We start from the raw sequence: 22,887 nt of genomic DNA on the forward strand, positions 1-22,887 counted from the left end.
AGGCATGATGCCATTTAATGTATGGTGCTAAAAAGATACAACTTCAAGGTCAAAAACTTTCCAACGATAAATGTTATTTGCACAGATTCCCACCCAGAAAACAGAAATTCTTCCTTTGTCAGAAACGTCACTTGTGGAATGTGAGGACTAAAGGACAAACTAGGGAAAACGAAAGTTGAGGCTGTTGAAAGTGAATCCCCTTCTACTCTCAAAAAAATATCCTGCTCAGTTCTATTTCAAAAACAACATATTTAATAAAAACTATTCATTTACTACTTTTATTTACCAATACTACAAATAATATAGAAAGAAATGAAGTACTGTTGTCACATCTGGGAAGAAGCTGCTCAGAGCACCATTTCCTGCATTGACAGGATTCGAAACCAGCTTTAAAACCTAGGTGATGTCTTTTACTCTTCTTTGCAACCTATTTCTCACTGCTCTATCATTATTTTCATGGCAAATGCTCATTCGTCTAGCTACAACCACTGTCAATTTCCCCTACTCTCTATCTGTGCTTAAATCTAAATGCAAATTCCATGAAAAAAGTTTCTTTCTTAGAACTGCCTGCCTGTGGAACTATATACTATGTGGCTGCTTTCCAGCTGACTATAACATGGTTGTTTTCAAGTCTAATGTAAACAAGTTCTTGTTTAACTGTCTTAATCACATTCTACTAAATTTCCACCACTAGCAATCATTATGCTTTCTCACAAATCATTTTACACTCATTAATCCTTATCCTTGAGTGGCCTTGATGCCTTAATAAGTTGTTACACCGATGTAAAACAAAACAAAAAAAATTACTAATGGAGAGCTATGCACACACATGTAACCTAACACTACGGCTCTTCTTCTTAGCCACGTGGGGGATTCTAGTGTAGTCAACAGTTCACAATTAACATGAATAATAAAACCCAAAGATTGAATACAAGTGACTCGTCAGACATGTGCATGTTGTTGGGGCTCCGTTGCTAGTCTCTTAAATTTGGGATCTCAACTAAGACTGACTGATCCTTCTTTGTCGAGTCTGTCGCCATTCTACTTCAAAAGACAGTGTCCTTCTCCACCTCTTTGGATAAATTAAGACTTTTTAAAATCAATGAAAATAAAAGATGGGTACTAATCATTTGCTATCGCGTTTCAAATGATGTCAACATATCAGTCACACCAACATCACATTTTTTATATGAAGTATTTAAATATACAACTTAACTTCCTGAAAACTAATTATATGAGAGCCATTCGAAAAGCAAGTCTTCCTATTTTTTTTTTTAACTCACAAAACTAAAACGTTGAAGAGCTATGAAGACGAGAGTGGTACCATTACAATGGGCAACCCGTCGTGCTCCAGAATGTATTTTTCTACATAAGTCACTACCATTCTCGATGCACTTTATTTTGATGTCGCGCTCGTAAAATTCAAGAGCACATTTTGTCACTTACATCTGTTGCTACTCTGAAATTGATAAACTTATCTCCTAACTGGGTTGACAGTGACTGCATCAGTTTTGTAAACATTCAACAGGTGCTCATAAATGTTGATCGGTTCAATTTTTCCTGCATGGAAGAATTCAAATGATGCATCTCTACTTTTGATGCATGTCCATGTCGACAGAGACTGCTTTCTTAGAGTCTCACACCGTCAATATCTGTAATAGAGAGATGAAACTAAGTTCATAAAACATAAGTTTAGTCATCATAACAATTTGTAATCCTCTCATCAATTCGACCAGAATAATAAAAAAAAAAAAAAATTGGAGGCATTACTTTTGGAACGTCCCTTGTATATAGATAGTTTAGAAATATACTTGCTATGAGTAAGTTAAAATAAACTTACTATAAGTAAGCTAAAATTTCTGGGAATGAAACGCACACCTACTTGGTGTGATGGTGAATAGAGAGAGAGAGAGAGAGAGAGAGAGAGAGAGAGATGATGTGAGAGAGTCAAGAAGATTCGCAACACTAGTACTGCTGAATGATGAAGTGGTGACTCATGAGTAGGGCTGTGACAACAGCATATTCTTTTCATTGTTTTGACTCTCGAGCATATATCTGATACAGTTAGACACAGTTAATCAACTGAGAACCACATCACTATATATAAAAGTATATAAGATATTAACAGATATACACTCAAGAGTCAAAACAATGAAAAGAATATGCTGTTGTCCTATCCCTATTCATTAGTTAAAAAAAAAAAAAAAAGAATCACACAACAAAAATGAGGCACAAAATTTGATTCTCCATTTACAATACTAAAAGGAAAGATAATTTGTGTTCTTGTCAAATAAATGAGAAAAAAATATATTAAAAATACTTTGCCATTATATTATTCAATTAATGCTTATTGAGATGAGTATTATTCATTTATTTATTGCGGACTATCATCCTCATCTTTTTTTTGGCCAGCTATTCCTCTGGCCTTCGTCAGGTGGTTACCATGACAGGATAGGAACTTTCAATCTCCCAACTGCATCCTAAGAAATTACTGCCATCAATAGTTGTCGTCTCTGGCCGGCTTTGGGTAGAATTGACACTGCTATGTTCAGACAATGCTCATCTGAAACTGTAGAGATTCAACACCTCTATCCTCTGGGAGCCCACGGCGCAGTGAATAGAAACGTTGAATTTCTATGGTTCCAGGTGAGCATCGTCTCAAGATAACGGTTTCAATCCTACCCAAAGTTAGCCAGAGGATTAGTTGGCCAAAACGTGGTGAGACGACAACAACTATGAAAGGCAGTGATTGCTTAGGATGCAGTTGGGAGATTCAGAGTTCTTATCCTGTCCTGGTTAGCACCTGACGAAGGCCAGAGGAATAGTTGGCCGAAACGTTGTGAAACAACAATTAAAATATGAGGATAATAGTCCGCAAAACTTTGCCATTGTATTGCTATAATAGTTAAGGTGCATGCCTGAAATAATATGAATTTTGGACATTTGTGTTTGTGTGGGTGTGCATATATATATATAGGATGTTGTGTCCGTAAAGGATAGGATCAGTTCGGTAGGAAATCCTAAGTAGGAGAGTTCAATGCATAGCAAAACAAGAATAAAAATCAAAAGGAAGAAAAAACAACCAAAAAAATTTAGTCATATCTCATAAATTTATTTCAACCCTATAGGGCATTTTCAAATGAGCAAGTTTGACTATCAAGCAACAACTTTCACCCAGCTTACTCATTTGAAAACGCCCTATAGTGTTGAAATAAGTCTCCTGTGTGTCATGAGTAAGTTGTTGGAATCCATATTAAATAAAGTAGTCAACCACCTCAACAGAAACAACCTTCTTAGTGACACACAATATGGTTTCCGCTCTGCAAGATCTACAGCAGATGTGCTAACGGTTATATCACATAGGATTAGTGAACCTCTTGACAAAGGTTTCCTTTCCAGGGCAATTGCTCTTGACATATCGAAGGCCTTCGATAAGGTATGGCATAAGGGCCTACTTCCCAAGATTTCCAGCTACGGTATTACTGGAAATGTTTTCTCAATTATTAAATCATTTCTCTCTGATAGGTCCATCAGAGTAGTGGTTGATGGGCGGAAATCAGAGGCCCACAGTATTAATGCTGGAGTCCCCCAGGGGTCCATCCTGGGCCCAACTCTCTTCCCGATCTACATCAATGATCTCCCAAAACACATACTTAAATCATTTGTTGACATCTATGCTGATGATACGACCATCTATGGCAACACATCAAAGGCCGTAAATGACAAAGTTCTATCTAATTCTCTCTCCTCTGATCTTGAGCGCGTGGTACAATGGGGGAAGAGGTGGCTGGTCACTTTTAATGCATCCAAAACGAAGCTTCTATCTTTACATTATCAATGCTCTGATCCCCATCTAGTATCAATTGAAATGGATGGCTGTCGTCTTGGGGAGGCTCCATCTTTTGACAAGCTTCTGGGTTTGACCTTTACTCCTGATCTGAAATGGAACACATACATCAAATCTGTTGCCAGGGACGCTGGGAAAATGGTGGGATCCTTCTACTGCTCCAGAAGATATCTCACTACTGATGCAATTCTCTATCTGTATAAAAGCCAAGTACGTCCAAGAATGGAGTATTGCTGCCACATCTGGGCAGGAGCTGCTAAAAACAGACTATCCTGCCTTGACAGAGTACAAAATAGACTTCATGGTTTAGTGGGGGATGCCCTTTTCTCTTCCCTGCAACCTCTCTCCCACAGAAGAGACGTTGCGAGCCTGTCTTTGTTTTATCGTTATTTCCATGGCAGGTGCTCGTCTGAGCTCCAATTCCTCGTCCCCCCTTGCCAATCTTTCACAAGAAACACCCGTCTTGTTGAAACTACTGTCAATAATTTTCCCTACTCTTTATCTGTGCCTAAATCAAAACCTAGATTTCATGAGCAAAGCTTCTTTCTTAGAACTGCACGCCAGTGGAATCTCTCTCTGCCGCTTACCTGTTTCCCACCTGACTACAACTTGGATGTCTTCAAATCCAACATAAACAAACTCCTGACAAACCGCCCCCCTTAAGTAAGACACTCTATCAAAACCCCCAATACTAATGATTACTACAATACTATCTCATCATACTGTACACGCAATAACCCTTATCCCTGAGTGGCCTTCGGGCCTTGATAAGTGGTGACCCCCATGTAAAGAAAAAAAAAAAGAAATTTATAATGAGATATGGCTAACTGAAATTTTTGGTTGTTTTTATTTTCTTAACTTTAAGTTTGTGAAAACGTATGTTTTTGTGAATATTTTTTATTCTTTATGTATACCAAGACTTAAAAAAAAAAAAAAAAAAAAAAATCAGAAGCTTGGTGTTTAACAACAAAGCATATACAAATAAAGAACGATTTTGTTAAATTCCAAAGTCCAGGATTTTATTCATCTTACCAATGACCTTTTACCAAAGCAAAAACTTTTTTGAATCCGTTTCATTCGCGAGAAAACAACCAACATTTGTATGTCAATATTGAGTATTTCATCCATGTACTCATCAGAAAAAAAAACAAACTATAAAGTTCTCAAAGAGGAAAACGCATAGCAATGTAACTGGTAAAATTCAGAAAGAACCAAAACAAATCAGATTGCAATTATTTCCAGTTGGGTGATTTTTTAAAAAATCATTTTTAAAAAGCACTATCTCCTATGGACAACCACCTTGTCATATCGAATGAAACGGATCTGTAAAATGTACCAAAGATTGTGTTTTGGAAAAAAGATGATCAGCAAGATGAGCTTCGGACTTTGAAGAATTAGTACAGAGCCAAATCAATATAGAAGATCTTGCATATACAAAGTGCTCAATATCCTTTCAGATAGAGCTCTAAAACAATAATAAATAGTTAAGAGGTTTATCTGAGCACATTATTGCAAAATTGTCAGGAGGATATCCTTGATTCACATCTATATAGATTTGGTTTGGTCATTTTATTTTACAGCATATGAGCCCCTTTTTTGGGTTTATTTAATGCTGAATCCAATAATTTTGGGGAAAAAAGGTTTTATGCCTTTGTCAAATATAGTGTCACACTTCAAGTTCTTTTTACCTTTAAATATTTTTTTATAGTGTTTAGTTTGGTTGTTTGGTAGAGAAAAATTTTCGTTTTTAGCTTTGCAAAACATGACTGAGTTTTACAAAAGGAAAGGAAAAAGCCATAGCATCAATGTTTGATGCATTTAATTATGGAAGCCAATATCTTCAAATAGCCTGATCTGGTAGCACCAGAGAATATGTATTTAAATAAAAATAAATAAATAAATAAAATGCGGGAAAACTAAAATTAAGACAAATCCTCTAAAAAAAAAAATAAATAAAAAATAATAATAAAAAAATACACCAGAACCTTTATATATTTGAAAGCAAATATACATATGGATATATAGTACAAGAACACGTCTGATGATCAGGTCTACCATGAAACTACAGTAAAATGTTAAAATCAACCATTTTAATTATTCTTATAACAAATATACGTTCGAACAAAATAAAATCTCAACTATAAAATAATTCTGTCAAATTGTTTCTGTGAATTGAAATGAAATAGATACATGGATTACAGATTCAGTTTTGTTTTAAAAAATTAACGAGTTTAGAAGATGAGAACCATAATCCTCCTTGGATGAATTTCTTTGGAATTTTTTGTAGAGACCGAAGATCTGGCAGCATGCTGACTGGAAGAGCTAAGGAATAATTGTCATGAAACTAAATGTCTTTGAGAACGTGAACGATTGAAGCAATATTGCTGCTCTTCAAATTAATTGACTCAAGAAGAGAATCCAGACAGCGGTTCCAGTAAGTTGTATTAAAGTTCCAATCGGTACAGCAGTGTTCATTTTTGTTTTGGAAGAAAAATTTTCCAGTAAAAAAAAAAAAAAAAAAAAAAAAAAAAAAAAAAAAGAAAAAGAAAAAGTCACTTTTTTGTTTTAGCAGTTAGAAAAATTTCAGCAATTTTATCAATTGATATCATACAAAAAGATTTCTTAATTAAAAAAGGAAGAAAAACTCATTGAAAAATCTCTCTAGACAAGGCATGACGTCATTTGATGTAAAGAGCTTACCCCCCCCCACAAAAAAAAAAAAAAACACACATTAAAATCAAAAACCAGCTAATGATAAATTCCAATCCAGAAATCAGTAATTCTCGCTCGTAGAAGGTGAATACTTAAGGACAAAATTTTAATTTAAAAATGTTAAAATCCTCCATCCAGACCAAGCCAACCTTCCAATCCTCCAATCTTTCATTAGAGATATATATCTATGTATACATTTCTAAGCTAGTTAACCGATCATTATGAATTTTGGAAGACAACCGCTCAACATAAAGATGGATAATGTGGGCTATGTTTAATTTAATTTAGTTTTATGCAAAAAAGGGTAAAAACTCTTTGTGATAATTCATATATCTCCGTTTTTGTGAAATTTTAACAATAGGCATTAGACATCAATTAATAAATATTTGGTGTTTGTTGAGATAGAGTTGACAGATCGATTTTTTTAAATTTGTCATTTTAAGCAAAAACAATCTTACATACTTAATTGTCATGTCGAAAATAGTAATATATCCAAAAATTACGAAAATTTACCAAGTAGAACAACTGCTATTGTGTTTTTAGTAAAAAAAAAAAAAAACTCTTTCGCTATAAGCTACAAATGTCGAAAGCGATTATGGTGTAATCTAAATTTTGCAGTCAGAGTTTTGTCCTCTGTGTGAAGTCTTCACTGTCTTTATAACATCTAAGAAAAATGCAATTTTACTCAAATTTCCATTTAACTATAAATAACTTTCTATTCAATGAATTTTTGGATATATTACTATTTTCGATATGACAGTTAAGTATGTAATATTGTTTTTGCTTTAAATGATATATTAAATAAAAAAAATCGACCTGTCAACTATTTTAACAAGCGCCAAAGATTCACCAACTTTCAGAGTTTTCAGAATATTTTAAAGAGATTTTAGGAAGCATAATATGGACACAACCCATCCTTCACGACTGAGACAATTTTTATTTTTGTTCCTTTTCTCCACGTTAAAAAACGACCCTGGTGTCTAACTCTGTCCCGTGGGGAGGCATAGTAAATAGGAACTCCCATTTGAAAATTTTAAATATTTCAGATTTGTATTAAATTTGATCCATAGTCATTGGACACCAATTAAGATTCCCTGAATTTCAGTTTCTTCTTAATACAGGTTGGTGATGACGAATAAAAATAAAAAAAAGAAAAAACTACAACAACAAAAAGCAAGAGTAGAAAAACACTAAGAAGAATTCTTTCAAGAAACAAAAGTACAAAGTAAATTTCAACATTCAAAAACTTAACATCAGTCCAATTTCTCAACTTGTCCTTCTTCCCAACAAAAGCAACATTAAGGAAATTGGTGAAAAATTGTCTCATTCATGCCTTCCAAAAAGTGAAGTTTTTAATATGGGGAAAATCCAACTCCCAAAAAGAGACAAACATGGAACAAAAATAAAAATTACTTCAGTTTAGAATAATTCCCCCACTAAGGTGGATAAAATATATTAAGTATAGCATCAAAACAGATACTATACTTTGTTTTTAGCCAAGTCTGTTGGTGTTTTATACTATTACATAATGTGGTATAAGTAAGATAAAATGTTTAAATTTAAAAACACTAACTATTTATAAATATCGTTAAGAGGTAAATTATAATTGCTTTAATCTAAAACATGTATGGATTACAAGGACTATTTTTCTTCTTTTATGGAAAAAAAAAGAAAAAAAAGGAAGGTTGGTGTGATATTCTGAAAACACTGGTGTATTGGTCTCTGTCAGTATAAAAAGGTGTTTTAAATGTCATTAAATAAATCCACTTTTCACAGCTAATACTAATAAAATTTTGAGAAGATATGTACACTTTCAGCAGCAAAAAAGTTAAACTCATATGATGTGTGTTAATTAGATATTAATATCAAAACAATTAAATTTAATGGTAATCTTTGTAATCTTGTAATTATCCACCAAAAATAAAAATTCATATTTTCTGTGCCTAATTTTTTTTTTTTCAAAATCACTTGTAAAGTTTTTGTGCTTATTCAGATTGGCACTTATAGCGATAAAAAAAAAAAAAACTTACCGTGTACTTGTCACAGATTGAAAGATCGTATATTCCAAAAGTCACAAAAATTGATCAAGTAGTTGTTTTGTTTTTGTTCAAAAATACAAATTTGCCTTTTTTTTCTTTTTTTAGCCATTTTAATATTCTCCAAATTTTGTTTGTAACTCATAAAATGACTATTCTAAGAAAATGTTTTCATAATTTTATTTTCTGAAAAGAATAAGAATTTTTTAAAAAATACACGTTATGTTAATAAAGTAATGTTTGGTTTTAAATCTTACGTTTCGGTTTTCTTTCCAACAATAATAAAAAAAAAAAATAAAAAAAAAAAAAAAATGAAATTAAAATCGGTTGTCTTCCCTTGATTTTACTGTTGTCAATACTTGCTTTTCCCACTTATCGACAAAGAGTAAAATTTGATTTTCTTGAATAAAAAACAAAAAACAAAAAAAAAACCCTAAAAAAAACTACTTGATCTAGTTACATGATTTTTGGAATATTTAATTATCTTTGTTCCATGACTGGGACGAACATCATACAGACTTTTCTGTATTTTCTTTACTTTTAATTGCCGCCATAAAAGCCAATCTGAATAAATATCAAAGTTTTCATATTTGTCGTTGAAATTGTACTTAAATGCTATTCCTGTAAAGTAGCTCGATTCTTGTTCTGGAAATAAATATTAAATAAAATATGCAAACAAAACAATAAAGTTTACAAAATTGGTGCAAACTGCTTTGTAAAAAAAAATTTAAAAGAAAGACTTGATCAGGGATATGCTTAGAAGTCGTTGAATGTGGATCTGCTTCTTATAGTGCAAAATTACTGTTAGCAGTTAATATGAATAAGATTTGGAGTGGATATATCTGTTTTACATGAAAAAAAAAAAGTGCTTTGATCGTTTTGTTTTATGGTATATTAACCATTTTTGGGTTATTTAATGCCGAAGCCAGTAATTTTGGAAAGATAAAAGGTTTTGTGCTTCAAAAGTTTGATACCTTCAAATAAGTGATAGGAAAATTCCAATATTTTTTCTTGATTTCGATACAGTTACCAATTCCGTATCAAATTTCTGATCCTGATACAATTACCGATTCAGATTCTTTATAAATCTCTAAATGTTTGATTATGAAGTTGTAATCTGTGATTACTGTAAAGACATGTTAAATGTGTATATATATTTTCTCAACCGTAAAAACACACTTGTGAAGCGGTGATCTATAGATCATAGTTTTATTGGTCGTTTAAAATCAATAAATATTGGTTATTACTACCAGCAGTGGAAGATTTTGTTTTAATTAAATCAAAAAGATAATTTAAGGAATTGTTTTTGGCATCAGAAAATAGACAGAGTTTTCCGATTCCGATACTCTCAAAATTCCCGATTTTTCTGATTCCCGATTCGATTCCAGTTAATCGTTCCAACACTACTTCAAATATTTATTCATGGCGTTTCGTTTGGTTGTTTTATTGAAGAAAATTGTTTTTATATTTGACTTTGCAGAACATGATTGAGTTTTGCAAAGGGAAAGAAAAATTTAAAAAAAAAAAACCATCAATGTTTGGTGCATTTAAGTCAGGAAGCCGATATTTTCAGGCATCCTGATTTGGTGGCACCAAAAAGGAAACAGGGGAACATAAATTCAGGTTCATATATAACTCAATCACAATGTGGGAAATCGTTAATGCTGGTGTGAGACAAAACAAGAGGCACAAAAAGAGAATTCAAGATGGAAGACAGCCAAAATAAAGATGGTTGGATAACCTACACCAAGATCTTAAGGATAGTAAGTCATCATGTTAAACAAAGATAAAATCCAGTACAGACCTCACTGTGCAGGACAAATGGAAAAGAAAATGATATATTTTCATGTTCATTCTTAGATTTAGTTAATATCATTAGTGTTACTTTATCTTTTGCATTTTTTTCTTATGTCATAATTATTTGGGCTATTTTCAGATTGAATATTATCTATTTTTTTTTTTGCATAGAGTCATCATCATTTATTTTTATAGCATCAGTTTTATCTTTTTATTCAAGTATCTTGTGTTTTTGCTTTGTTTATTAATTTCAAATAGATCTTTATCATTCTAAACACTGAAAAATTAAACCCTTTTGTTAGTGGAATACAATATAGAAAATATGTTTAGAAGAGATTCTTTCCATCAGTTAGTCAAGTTTAAGTTTAGAATAGCATGTTCACTAGTTTGTTATGCTTACGTTTGAAACAGCATTTTCGGTGGTTTGTTACGCTTGAGTTTAAAACCTCATTTTTGATAGTTTGTTACGCTCAAGTTTGAAATGATATTTTCTGTGCTCTGTGAGAATTTTTTTAATTAAATTTTCAGTGGTCTGTTACACTTAAGTTAGAAATAGCATCTTTGCTAAATGCCGATTGACTGGACATATCTTAATTTTAATATCGCTTTTACAGAATGTATATATTTGTTTTATTCAAAGTCAAAGACTTGAACAAAAAAAAAAATATTAAAAAAAAACAAAACAAACGAATGAAATAAAGTGTAGCCATTAATGATGTGATGTTATGTACAAGTTTAAACATGCTTGAAGTTTTGCAAAAAAAAAGAAAAAAGAAAAAAAGAAAAGGTTGCTCCTTAAAACTTCTTATTTGAAGTTGCTTCTTGCTCCTTTTCTCTCAACAAATGTGGTCCAACTCTTAATCAGCATTTCAAAAGAAAAAAAAAAAAAAAAAAAAAAAAAAAATTTAAATAAAAGTAATGTGCATTAATTAGAAATAAACTTAAACTCGTGAATTTCTTTCAATGTGAAATTTTTACCCCTGTCCAGATAATACCTGAGTGCCTTTGCAACCCTTTGTTTCTCATGCCACTCGTGGGCCCAGTCACTAGAATCCACCCTTTGTCCAAGCGCGTTGAACCGAAACGGCATTGGACAGCCATAATGTTCAAGACTCGCCTGAAACACTTTTGGTGGCCTACCTTCTTTTAAACGTCTCAGGTTTTCATGAGTTCGCTTACACACAAAACACTCAAAGCCCTCGATAAAGTTTATTCCACCGTCCGATGGAAGACCGTCAATGGGGGCTTCCCATTCACGCTCTTTCATCACTTTCTTCAGAAAACTATTTGTGACCCCCGTCTTTTTCCATCGAAGGTACTGCTCATATTCGGCATCATTGCTGTTCAAGAAAAGTAAATGTTTTGCCAAATCCTCAGCCGTCTTGAATTCATTGATTAGAACCGCAGATTTCTGTGCAGGAAGAAAATCCTGGAATAAAATAAATAAAAATAAATAAAAACAGATAAAAATAAATAAATAAAAATGGATGAACAAGTTCTTGTTGTTTTCGCTTATATATATATATATATATATATATATATATATATATATATAGATGGTGATTTGTGTTTTATTTATATTGTGACCACTAGTATTAATAGATCTATCTATAATTTTATTTGAAAAAGAGATTAATATGGTTTGGACATGTTTCCAAGCTACCAGACTTCAACTATATAAAGAAACCATATCCATAAAGATCAAGAGGACGATCAGCAAAGAGATAGACTGATCAGATAAAGGTTGAGATTTGCATACTGTTCCTGACAGCCAGAAAAAAACTGATCCAAGACTGTGATAAATGGTTGAATTTTGGTTTCAAGCATGTGGTGAAGCTCTCTGCAGTATGCACATAAGTAGTCAATTATTGCAACCACAGACGATCATAGAGGTTCACACTTTGAGAGTGCTAGGTGTTCAAACTTGTAAAAAGAAAAAGTTTCCATTACACATCCATTTGAGCAGCTTTCAGATCGCACATACCCAATATGTTATAACACTCACTACCATGATACTCCCAATTACAAGGAATATCTTGCACATTGTAACGTGTGTGACCTGAGGGAGTGATCTGCCCCTCATTGGGGAGTTTCAGACTTCCCAGGGACCTGAAGAAGGCCGGGTAACTATGCTAAGATTGTTTAATTAATCCCGGACGACAGTGGATATCACAAAGGCTTGAAATTGAAATATATAGATATATTTTGCTTTATTATTTGAAAAATCAGCTATATATTTTGTGTTATTGTTAGAAACTCAGAGATATAATTGTTATTGAAAAATCTACGACAGGAAATGTTAGAATAATGGCATTGACATTATCTGGCCTGACGGACCCAGTACCAGGGGTTCTGAATGACAAGGTTTAACCTTTAAGGTCATAGGAATTAAATGTTGATTTTGGTCCCAGATTGCAAAGCTAGTGATATGGCTGAAACGCACACCCGCAATTTTGCTGTTGGGATTTCCCCAGATGCATGGCGTAATTCGATTGGCTTAGGAGATCGTCTCCCCCTTCCCTGACCTTACTATATAAGGACAGTGTCACGCGAAATCAGGAAGATTTCAGATTGATGCAGAATCTCGAAATAAAAATATCGCTCCCTGAAGACGTGACCAACCCCTCTCCTCCATGCGCTTGAGTGCTGTCTCCGAAGAGAAGAGAGATTTGAGACTTTAAAAAACGTGCTAAGTACTGAACTAATATATTGTAAAAAGACTGTAAATATTATTGTGAATTTAACTCTAGTAGAATAGAATTTCAGGTGTCTGTTTTCCTTTCTTGCCTACGTGAGCTTTGCTATTCGTTTTCAGCATACCAGGAATCTGATGTGACTGCCTCTCAGGGAACCAGACATCACGAGCTGAAGTTTTTGAAGACGATCAGGGGTCTTTGCGTGACGTCCCAAGAGAGGTGGGCCACACGTTGTGAAATGCTTTGATCATTTAACATATACACTGCAAAATAACATGTAAATATTGCAAAACTTCTTATTGTAAACGTGCACATAAGGTGCCTTCAATAAGTTTCCAGACTTTTTTGTACCAGCATTTAAAATTGTCGTACACTCTTGAAAATTCAGTATGTTGTTGCTATACATCTTATGTGATGACTTACCAATTTTTATGATTTCAGGTTTCAATGAACAGCTACAGCAGGAATTGGAATACACACTACTAAAGCCTGATTGTTACAGTTGGTGAATTTCAAAAATGCAATCTGGATGTGAGGACACTTTAGAACGATAAAATTCTATTTTAAACTTGAAAAAAATGCCACAGAAATGTATGGAATGATTCAGACTGCTTTTGGACCATCTTGCATGAATCACACATCAGTTTTTGAGTGGCATAAGAGATTCAAAGAAGGCAGGAAGTCTGTGAGGGATGATGAGAGGTGTGCGAGGAGTAAGGAAGTGTGACTGCACCGGTCCACAACTCCATCCTTGTCACTGACTATTTAACTAAAATGGGCATCAAGACAGTTCCTCGACCTCCCTATAATCCAGACTTTGCTCCCTGTGACTATTGGAAAAACTTAAAGGCTGTCATTATGAGACAACTGAGAAGATAAAAGAGGCTGTAACGAAGGTCACTGACACGCTCATACGAGAAGAGGATTTCCATGGAGCCTTCGAGAAGTTGTTGGAATGATACAAGTGCATTGCAACCAGAGGAGATTACTTTCTAAGGGACTAGAGTTTCATGTGTGTACTACTAATAAAAGTGCTCTTATGAAAAAAGTCTGGAAACTTATTGAAGGCACCTCACATTCTACTGGTGAATACGAATGGCTGGTTTGTAGGTTATAAATGATTGGGAAAACAATGAGAGAGGGGAGGGCAGAGAGGACTAAAAATATCTCTGACCAGAGTCCAACCACTCAAGAGATATTTTCTTTGTTTTAAAAAAGTAAATGCCTCATTGGATGGGAAAGTCATGCTGCGACAGTCCTTCATGAGAAAATCAATTTATAAAGATCATCTGCAGAAAAAGCTCATTGAATGGAGATCATATAGATATTATGGTGGATGTCTTGAGTGGTCAACCTCGAGGTGGTCGAATGGTGATCATACTAACAAAGCTCAGAATCAGTCAGGGGTGAAAAGATTCCAGAAGATGGGAAGGAGAGGAGGCGGGCATAGCCATCCTCTACTCCCAAGGAGGAGAATGAGGAGCGGAAGTTGGAGAGAAGCAATTGATTTTCCTGGGAGCCGTCATACAGTTGAGCCAGTGTCTCTCTCTGGGCAGGTTGATTATTTGGGGCTCTCAGCCAAAGGGCTGTGTAATAGGAATTATGTATATTGATCTGGTCAGGCAAAGATCTACAAGTCTGTCAGTCAACCTTTAGAAGGAGAGTACCACTTATAATACCCCCCCCCCCCCCCCCCAAAAAAAATAAAAAATAAACAAACATTATTATTTGTTTATAAACTAGGTTTGTGGTTTTTGTTTTTAAAGAATTCTTTTGTGGCAGGACTGACTGGATCAGACAACAACTTTGATCCGACACAACAAGTGGGCTGCAATCACAGCCTCTGCAGTGAACATACTCGGCCATATTCATATTACCTACCCTTTGTGTATGTATGTATGTATGTATGTATGATATATATATATATATATATATATATATATATACACATATATATCTGCAATTTTTGTTGTTTTTAAATTTCAAACAGCACTAGTGATTCAAATAAGAGATGTCTAAAATAAAAAAAAAAAAGGAAAACCAACTCTTGGATGTTACCTGCACTTTGCTTGAACCAAGAACTACAGGAACTGTTCCGACCATCAGAGGTCTCCATAATTTCTCTGTTATATAATCATCACAGATACCGTTTTCCATGGAGAAAGCAAATTTATATTTGGCCACAAGATTCAGGAAATCCTTGTGAAGCATTCCTTTGATTGGATCAATCAGGCTGGCAAAAAAAAAAAAGACAACACAAACATAATATATTAATTTTAAACAAATATATTGACTGGCTGCATAATTTAATCATATTTCAATGAAAGATCTGCTCTGAACATAATTACATGATGCCTGGATGGATTGAAAAGAAATCAATAAAATGCTTGATCATAAACGTAAGAGCTACAATACAAATTCTTTGATTCATTTTCATTACGTGAGTTGCTGATAATTTGTTTGGATTTTTAAATCTTTAGAAGGCAAATCTTCTGCAATAAAACCATAGTACATCTGATATATCTAACATATAGTTTGTAAATAAATAAATATATATATATATATATATATATATATTTGAATTGTGTATTTTGGCAGCATTTTTCTATTTAAACATACATTAAAAACAACAAAAAGCTCCTGTTTAATTATATCTTTTTTATTTTTTTCCATTTTTCTTCTTTTTTTGTGTGTGAATCAAAATGTTGATGTTTTTTTCAAACATATTTGTACATATATATGTGTGTGTGTGTGTGTGTGTGTGTATGTGTTTATATCTGTGTATATTAAAACAAAGACTTTCTTCACAGGCATAAACTGTGCTTGAAAGTGAGATTTTCCCCAATATGTACCCCTTCGATATGCATGTACAAAAAATTGCCAATATTGCCACACAATGCGGCCGTTGATGAACATTTATTGCAGTGTCAAGTTTGGACTGGAGGGTACAAGGATGAAGAGTTTTTTTTTACAGTGAACTTGTTTGAAGATGCATTTAAAAACTTCTCGAAACTGTTGCTATAACCATCTCTGTGCAAACAAAAAGAGTACACCCACAACTTAGAGCTTATGAGTAGATGTTGCGAATATACATATTACTATCTGCATGTAGAGGTTGAATAGATAGTAAACAATAGTAACAGATAAAGAAAATATACAAAAAATTTGGAAAAATATATAGGGAGAAAAAAAAAAAGAGAAAAAAAAAAATTATTTAAGTTTGAATTGTCATCAATTGTTTATCTTATTTGCTTCACTGATTTGTGTAGAGCTTGATACATATTTATATATTACCAGACTATCCGTGACCCATTGGGTCAGTATTTTATATTAGCTATGGAATTCATGTATGAGCGTGACACTTGTGACGTAAAGAAAATAGTTTTTTTTGACATAACAGAAACATTTCTATGAAAATATTAATTTATTTTTATTTCGGACTATTATTCTCATCTTTATTAGTTGTTGTTTTTCATCTTTTATTGGTTTGTTTATTCACAACGTTTCGGCCAACTATTCCTCTGGCCTTCGTCAAGTGGTAACCGTGACGGATAGGAACTTCGAATCTCCTAACTGCATTCTCAGCCATCACTGCCATCCGTAGTTGTTGTCGTCTCACAACATTTTTGGCCAATTAACCTCTGGCACGCTTTGGGTGGGATTAAAACAGCTATCTTCAGACAATGCTCATCTGGAACTGTAGAGATTCAACGTCTCTATCAACTGCGGCACGGGCCCCGAAGGGCGATCAAGGTTGGATTATTTGACCTTATAAATCCACGTTTATTTATTATCTGATCTTCCATAGTCGGGTCCGTACCGATTGGTATATATATATATCCGTATGTTCCTATCCGTCGCGGTTACCACCTGACGAAGGCCAGAGGAATAGTTGGCCGAAACGTTGTGAATAAACAAAACCAATAAAAGATGAAAAAAAACAACTAATAAAGATGAGAATAATAGTCCGAAATAAAAATAAATTAATATATATAATGCTCATCTCAAAAATGAATTCCAATTAAGGAATAATATATATACATTTCTATGAAAGTATATTAAAATGAAAAAAAGAATATAGATAGATTTCTATGAGCCGTTCTGTTTATTATAATTGATTATTTTTGAAAAAAAAAACTTACAGTTACTGAATTATAAGCGGTTGGCCATACTTATAGGTAAATGTGCACTGAACAGATACCATAATACTTATTATAGTTAAATTCAAATTTTGATATATCTGCTTTATTTTTTTTTTACATCGTTCATTTCTGTATTACGTTTAAGTTATTTTAAACCCCATCTTCACATGTTAAATAATAATTTCGAAATAATAACGTTAATATTTCAGTGCGCAGGTCATGCGCGCATGCGCAACCGGATGTCGTAAACCGGAAAGTGGGTTACAGACATCGTTACAAGGTCATTTGAGTTTTATAATTATATAGATAATACACACACACACAGATATATCTTTCTATATATTATATTATATTTATTATATTATAATACACACACACACACACATATCTTTCTATTATTTGTTTGCATTAAAAATATTACCAAGGGAAGAATCTATCAAGTATGTGCATGTGAAGATATATGGATGTCAAACCTGACCAGTAAGTGAGAATATGCGTTATATGGAGAGAAATGATAGAAAAACGATACGATGGCTGTGTAATGTAAGGCTTAAATACAGGCTTAGTTTTGATGACCTCAGAGGAAAATTAAATTTGAACTATATGGGGAGATGTGTGCAAAACAGGACACTTTGTTGGTTTAGTCACACAGAAAGAATGGATGAGAGTAGAGTGCTTGGATCAGTAGATGTAAAAGAGTTGAAATTTAAAAGGTAGAAATAAGAATGAATTTGGAAGAAGGAGGGATGAATAAAGATCTGGGCAAAGATAGTGTAGTTTAAAAGTCAATTTTTTAAAATCTGTTCAACACATGTCAGCATGTTAAACAGGCATGAAACAGATTATACTAATAATTTACACTTCCCTTAAATGTTTAAGAGACCTATTACGTATACATTGTAATAAACTGGCCCCCAAAAATACAGAATGGAGTGATAAAATTGCCACCCTAGAAAAGACAACATGATTCCAGTTCAGTTTGATGAAAACTGGTTTTCTTTTTTGTTGCAGACTATCTACTAGTTGGCCCATTGTGTACAAATCCCAAGAGCGATAAGATCCTTCTATCATGTCTAAAAGTGACACAATGTTCAACGAGCGAGATTGGAAATGCGCCGCTGTATAACTAATGCTCTTTACCAATCAAAGTTATGACAACAGGACCATTGTCAGCACCCTCAAAATGCATCACTGGATTTCCACGAAGAACAGGGATTTTCCCAGGGTGATGAAAAAGTTTCCGGCCATGGTCATGGTCTTTGGTGTAGTTTCAAGAGAGGGCCATATCATGCCACCTCACATCTTCGAAGTTGGCATGAAAGTGAATACATGGATTTGCTGAAGAGTGTGGTGATCCCCTGGTGCAATCAGGTGGCTATTGGCAGACCCTGGGTGTGGCAGTAGGACTCTGCATTGGCTCACAAGTCCAAAGAGACCCAGGCTTGGCTTCAGAAGGAGTTCTGCGACTTTGCACCATTCTCTCACTGGCTCCTCCTCCTCTCTCGACCTGAACCTGCTGAGCTACTTCGTTTAGTCATACATTGAGAACATTACCAACATGACCTCTCACAGTACCAAAGCCAGCCTGATTGCCAAGTATTCACCGAGCTCCTACCGGCGCTTGTGAAAAAGATGTGCTCCCAGTTCCGGACCCATATCAAGGAGGTGATTGAGGCTGAAGACGGCTACATGAAATAGATGTCATCTCTACTACATAATCAAGTTAGCTGAATTGTTTTTTTTCAAGAAAAGTTTTAAAATAAAGCTGTAGTGTTGCTTTCTTTAGGGCGACACTTCTATTGTTCCATCGTGTACATAAAAAAGCTGAATAAATAAAAACAATACAGACAAAAACTGACCTTCAATCTATGGTCTCCCCTTGCCACACTTACACAAAAAGCAACAACCATCAACATTTTCCTCCACTCTCTATCTGTGTCTAAATCTAAACAAAAATTTCATGAACAAAACTTCTTTCCTATAACTGTCTGTCTGTGGAACTGTTTTGCTGGCCTGCTTTCCAGCTGACTACAATATGGTCGTCTTCAAGTCCGATGTAAACAAGTTCTTGTTGAACCGGCTCCTTAAATAATCCACTAACTATTAATATGCTGTTGTCTCAGAGATTACTCTACATTCATTAACCCTTATCCTAGAGTGGCTTTTGGGCCTTGATAAGTGGTGACTCCCATGTAAAAAAATAAAAAATAAATAAAAAAATGTTAATGGCAAAATTGATAATGCTATTCATAAAATATTCTTACAAAAATAAATTGGGTTTAATAATGATGAATCTAAACTTTATAGTTTGTAGGAAATGTTTCGTTAGTGAGATGAGACATATATTCATCCATCAAAAAGAAAATTTGGTGCTTCTGGAGAATAACGGGATTTGAAACAAATGCATTTATATATTTTAACACAGGACTAAGACATTGAAAATTAAAAAAAATGAAAATTCAAACAATCTATATATTAATGTGTGCTATTTTCTGTGTCACGCTTACATCCGGGTCGTTTAATTGTTATGTACTTCCATTTCTTGTAATAAATAATTTTACCAAGAATTCTTAAGTTTTGGTTTCGGTTATAGCTGATGGCACTCAAGTCATTTAATTTTTTTTATAAATAATTTTATTAAGAATTCTTCATAATTTTGGTTTCGGCTATAGTTAAGTCATCTATTTTTTTTATAAATAATTTTACCAAAAATTCCTCATCAATTTTGGTTTTGGTTAATGACACTCTAATATGCCATTAGCTATAACATTGCGTTGAAGGAAGATAACTCAGTTAAAAGTGCCGACACTCCCTCCCGATCTTTAATACTAGCTTTTCTTCCTAAAAAACTACTTAAGAAATTAAGTGAAATTTTTTTCCGGAGAAAATCATTTCAAAACGGATACATACAATATATACCCCCCCCCGATATTTTCATTTTTTAATGTCTTAATTAAATTGTACAAGTACTGGATTTACTCCCAATTTCAATCTCTTAAACGTATATATATATACAGACTTGTATGCAATGTACTGAGTTCGTGTAATCCAGTAAATTTAATTTAAATTTAAAATTTAATTTAATTTAAAATCTAATTTAGAAATTCAACGAATGGGATATATTAAAAAATTTGTTTTAAATGGCTAAGGGTTTTTTGTGGAAACTTCTTATGACTTTGTTTTTAAATAAGGATACGAAAATTATGTGATATATTAATATTTAAATGGGATTTTCACGGAGGTTATTTCCAGAGTAAATGTTTTTCACATGCTCCTTTTCCGTTAAGGGAATTTTTCTTTTTCTTTAAACAATGTTCTATTGTCAAGAGTGTCTTTATTCATAATGTCTGAAGAAATGCTGGTTTTGTGAAAATTTTCAAATGCCATAATGTTTGAAATTGTTGTTCCGGCATGGAAACAATTGTAACGTAAAATGAAATACACTTTTTGTTGCTATCAACACCTTTTTTGAATGTCTTGATTTTGCTTATACAGTATATATATATATATATATATATATATATATATATATATATATATATATATATATTTATATATATATATATATATATATATATTTATATATATATATATATATATATATTAAGTAATGTGATTTATAATTTAAAATTTAAAAATCAAATTTTAATTAAATTAAAAATCCGTTTCATAAGAAGGAACAACAACAAAATCAATTATCTGTACGATCGTTTAGGAAAACAATGCTTTTTATTGTGGTATACATCAAGTTATGTAGAATAATTATATATAGTTTCTTGGTAAGCAAGGTCTCCTCATCAGCAAAGTTTGGAGGGTTTTTATTGAATTTAAAAGACACCATAAATAAACCTAGCATTAAAAGTAAGGCAGATGAATCTTTTAATTTTTCGTTTTTTGAAATCAGGAACTGTGATTAAAATAGTCATTTAGATGTTTGCTATAGCTTTTTATCTTATTGATTCAATATTACTTAATATTGAATTAGCTCTAGGACATTTAACTATCGAGCTTATTATATATCTAAATTACAACGAGCACTTTCTATTTCCTGTATTTTAATTAAACTAGTAATTTCACTGTTACATTAAAATACACTCAGCTCTTTAGACTATTGTTCTAATCTCCTTTAAATTATATATATATTTATATATATATATATATATATTCTCTTTTCATAAACAATGCTTAAGAATTAAATTTTAATTATTGTCTAGTATCTAAATCATGTAATGAATTTTGATAAAAATTAGAATAAGGACTCGAGTTTAGTATCATTATATCTTGATCTTAATCTTCCTAAAAGAAGATAAAAGTGGTGAAAAATTGTTCTGTTCATGATGAAATGAAAATATCATATTCCAAAGATCACATAAATTAATCAAGTAGTTTTATGTTTATAAAGAAATTCATTTTTAAGTGATTAATAGGAATTCGTAGAAATTAGAGCATAAATCTAAGTATTGAGTTACCCCCCTTCGTTTCTGGAGATTTTTATTTAAAAATAGCAGGTGCGACAATCACTCCTCAGATACTCATAAAATTTGATTTTCTTATTTAAAAATAAAACTGATTTTTGGAATATGATATTTTCGTTTTGTCACATGCATGTACATCACAGATTTTTCTTTATTTTTATATTTTTAATATACTGCAAATTCTGGACAAGAACCAAAGTTTTTAATGCTTCAAGTTATTTATATTTAAAAATATTTATTCATGAGTTTGGTTTGGTTGTTTTGTTTTATGGTATAAACCTTTTTGAACCCATTAATTCCGGAAAAAAGTTTTTATATTTCAAATTTTTTATATCTCCGATTATTCATGGAGTTTGGAAAATTGCTGTTTTTGACACTGCAGAACATGATCGAATTTTGAAAATGGAATGGACCCCCCCTCCCAAAAAAAAAACAATAATATCATCGCCTTGTGCATTTTAGGTCAGGAAGCCAGTATCTCTAGACAGCCTGATCTGTAGTACCAGAGCAAAGTTAAGTAAAAAAATACCACACAACACTAACCCAAAAAAAATAACTTTGAAAAATGAGAAGAGCCAAGAAACTAATTTACTTACTGTCGAGGTAGATCTTTATTATGAAGACAAGTGCCATACGAGTCAATCTTAATGTATTTTTGCAAAAGGTTAATGTATGTGTCACGATCAGAAGGTGTGTCACAGTCACTGTGGACATAAAGGATCGGCGCCAACTCATTGAGGTAGCTATTCTTGATACCGGTTGACAGCAGGTATTGCGTATCTTCCAACCATTCCAACGTGGGCAGGTGCTGCGTTGTGATAGAGTAGTCAGACTCCCTCTTAAACGTGCAGGTGTGATTAAACATTGTCATTATATCTGCATGGGAGAAGAGGTAGTTATTTTTGGGCGACTCCTCGTGGAACAATCCCCACTCATGGTGCGGCTTCCTGGGTAATGGAAGATCATTGATGCTGAAGTCTGACCCATAAAACATAAATACCTGTGTTAAAAAAGAAAAAAAAAATTATTATAATAATTATTAATCAAACAATAAATGACATTTTTTTTTTTATTAGAAAATATTTTATTAATGATAGACGATTTTGTAATAATCCCCTTCCAGTTACAATGATGATGATGCAAGTATTATCTTTAACAATTTCAAATAAGTGATTGAATAAG

At 33.0% G+C, this 22,887-nt stretch overlaps 1 protein-coding gene across 1 annotated transcript in view; it reads right to left on the bottom strand.

The window, feature by feature from the left end:
• Positions 1-10,593: 10,593 nt before the first annotated feature.
• LOC145246715 (GDP-fucose protein O-fucosyltransferase 3-like) overlaps positions 10,594-22,887 on the bottom strand; it is a 53,379-nt gene continuing 41,085 nt past the window's right edge. The window contains exons 4-6 of the mRNA XM_080108457.1: positions 22,302-22,705; positions 15,147-15,321; positions 10,594-11,821 (exon numbers count right to left, since the gene is read on the bottom strand). Of these exons, the coding sequence (XP_079964583.1) occupies positions 11,318-11,821; positions 15,147-15,321; positions 22,302-22,705 (1,083 nt within the window). The 3' untranslated portion in view covers positions 10,594-11,317. The remainder of the gene's footprint in view (positions 11,822-15,146; positions 15,322-22,301; positions 22,706-22,887) is intronic.

This window comes from Euprymna scolopes, chromosome 24 (assembly GCF_053919585.1).
Source record: "Euprymna scolopes isolate OS-2025 chromosome 24, ASM5391958v1, whole genome shotgun sequence".
In the NCBI taxonomy this organism is placed as follows: Eukaryota; Metazoa; Mollusca; class Cephalopoda; order Sepiida; family Sepiolidae; genus Euprymna; species Euprymna scolopes.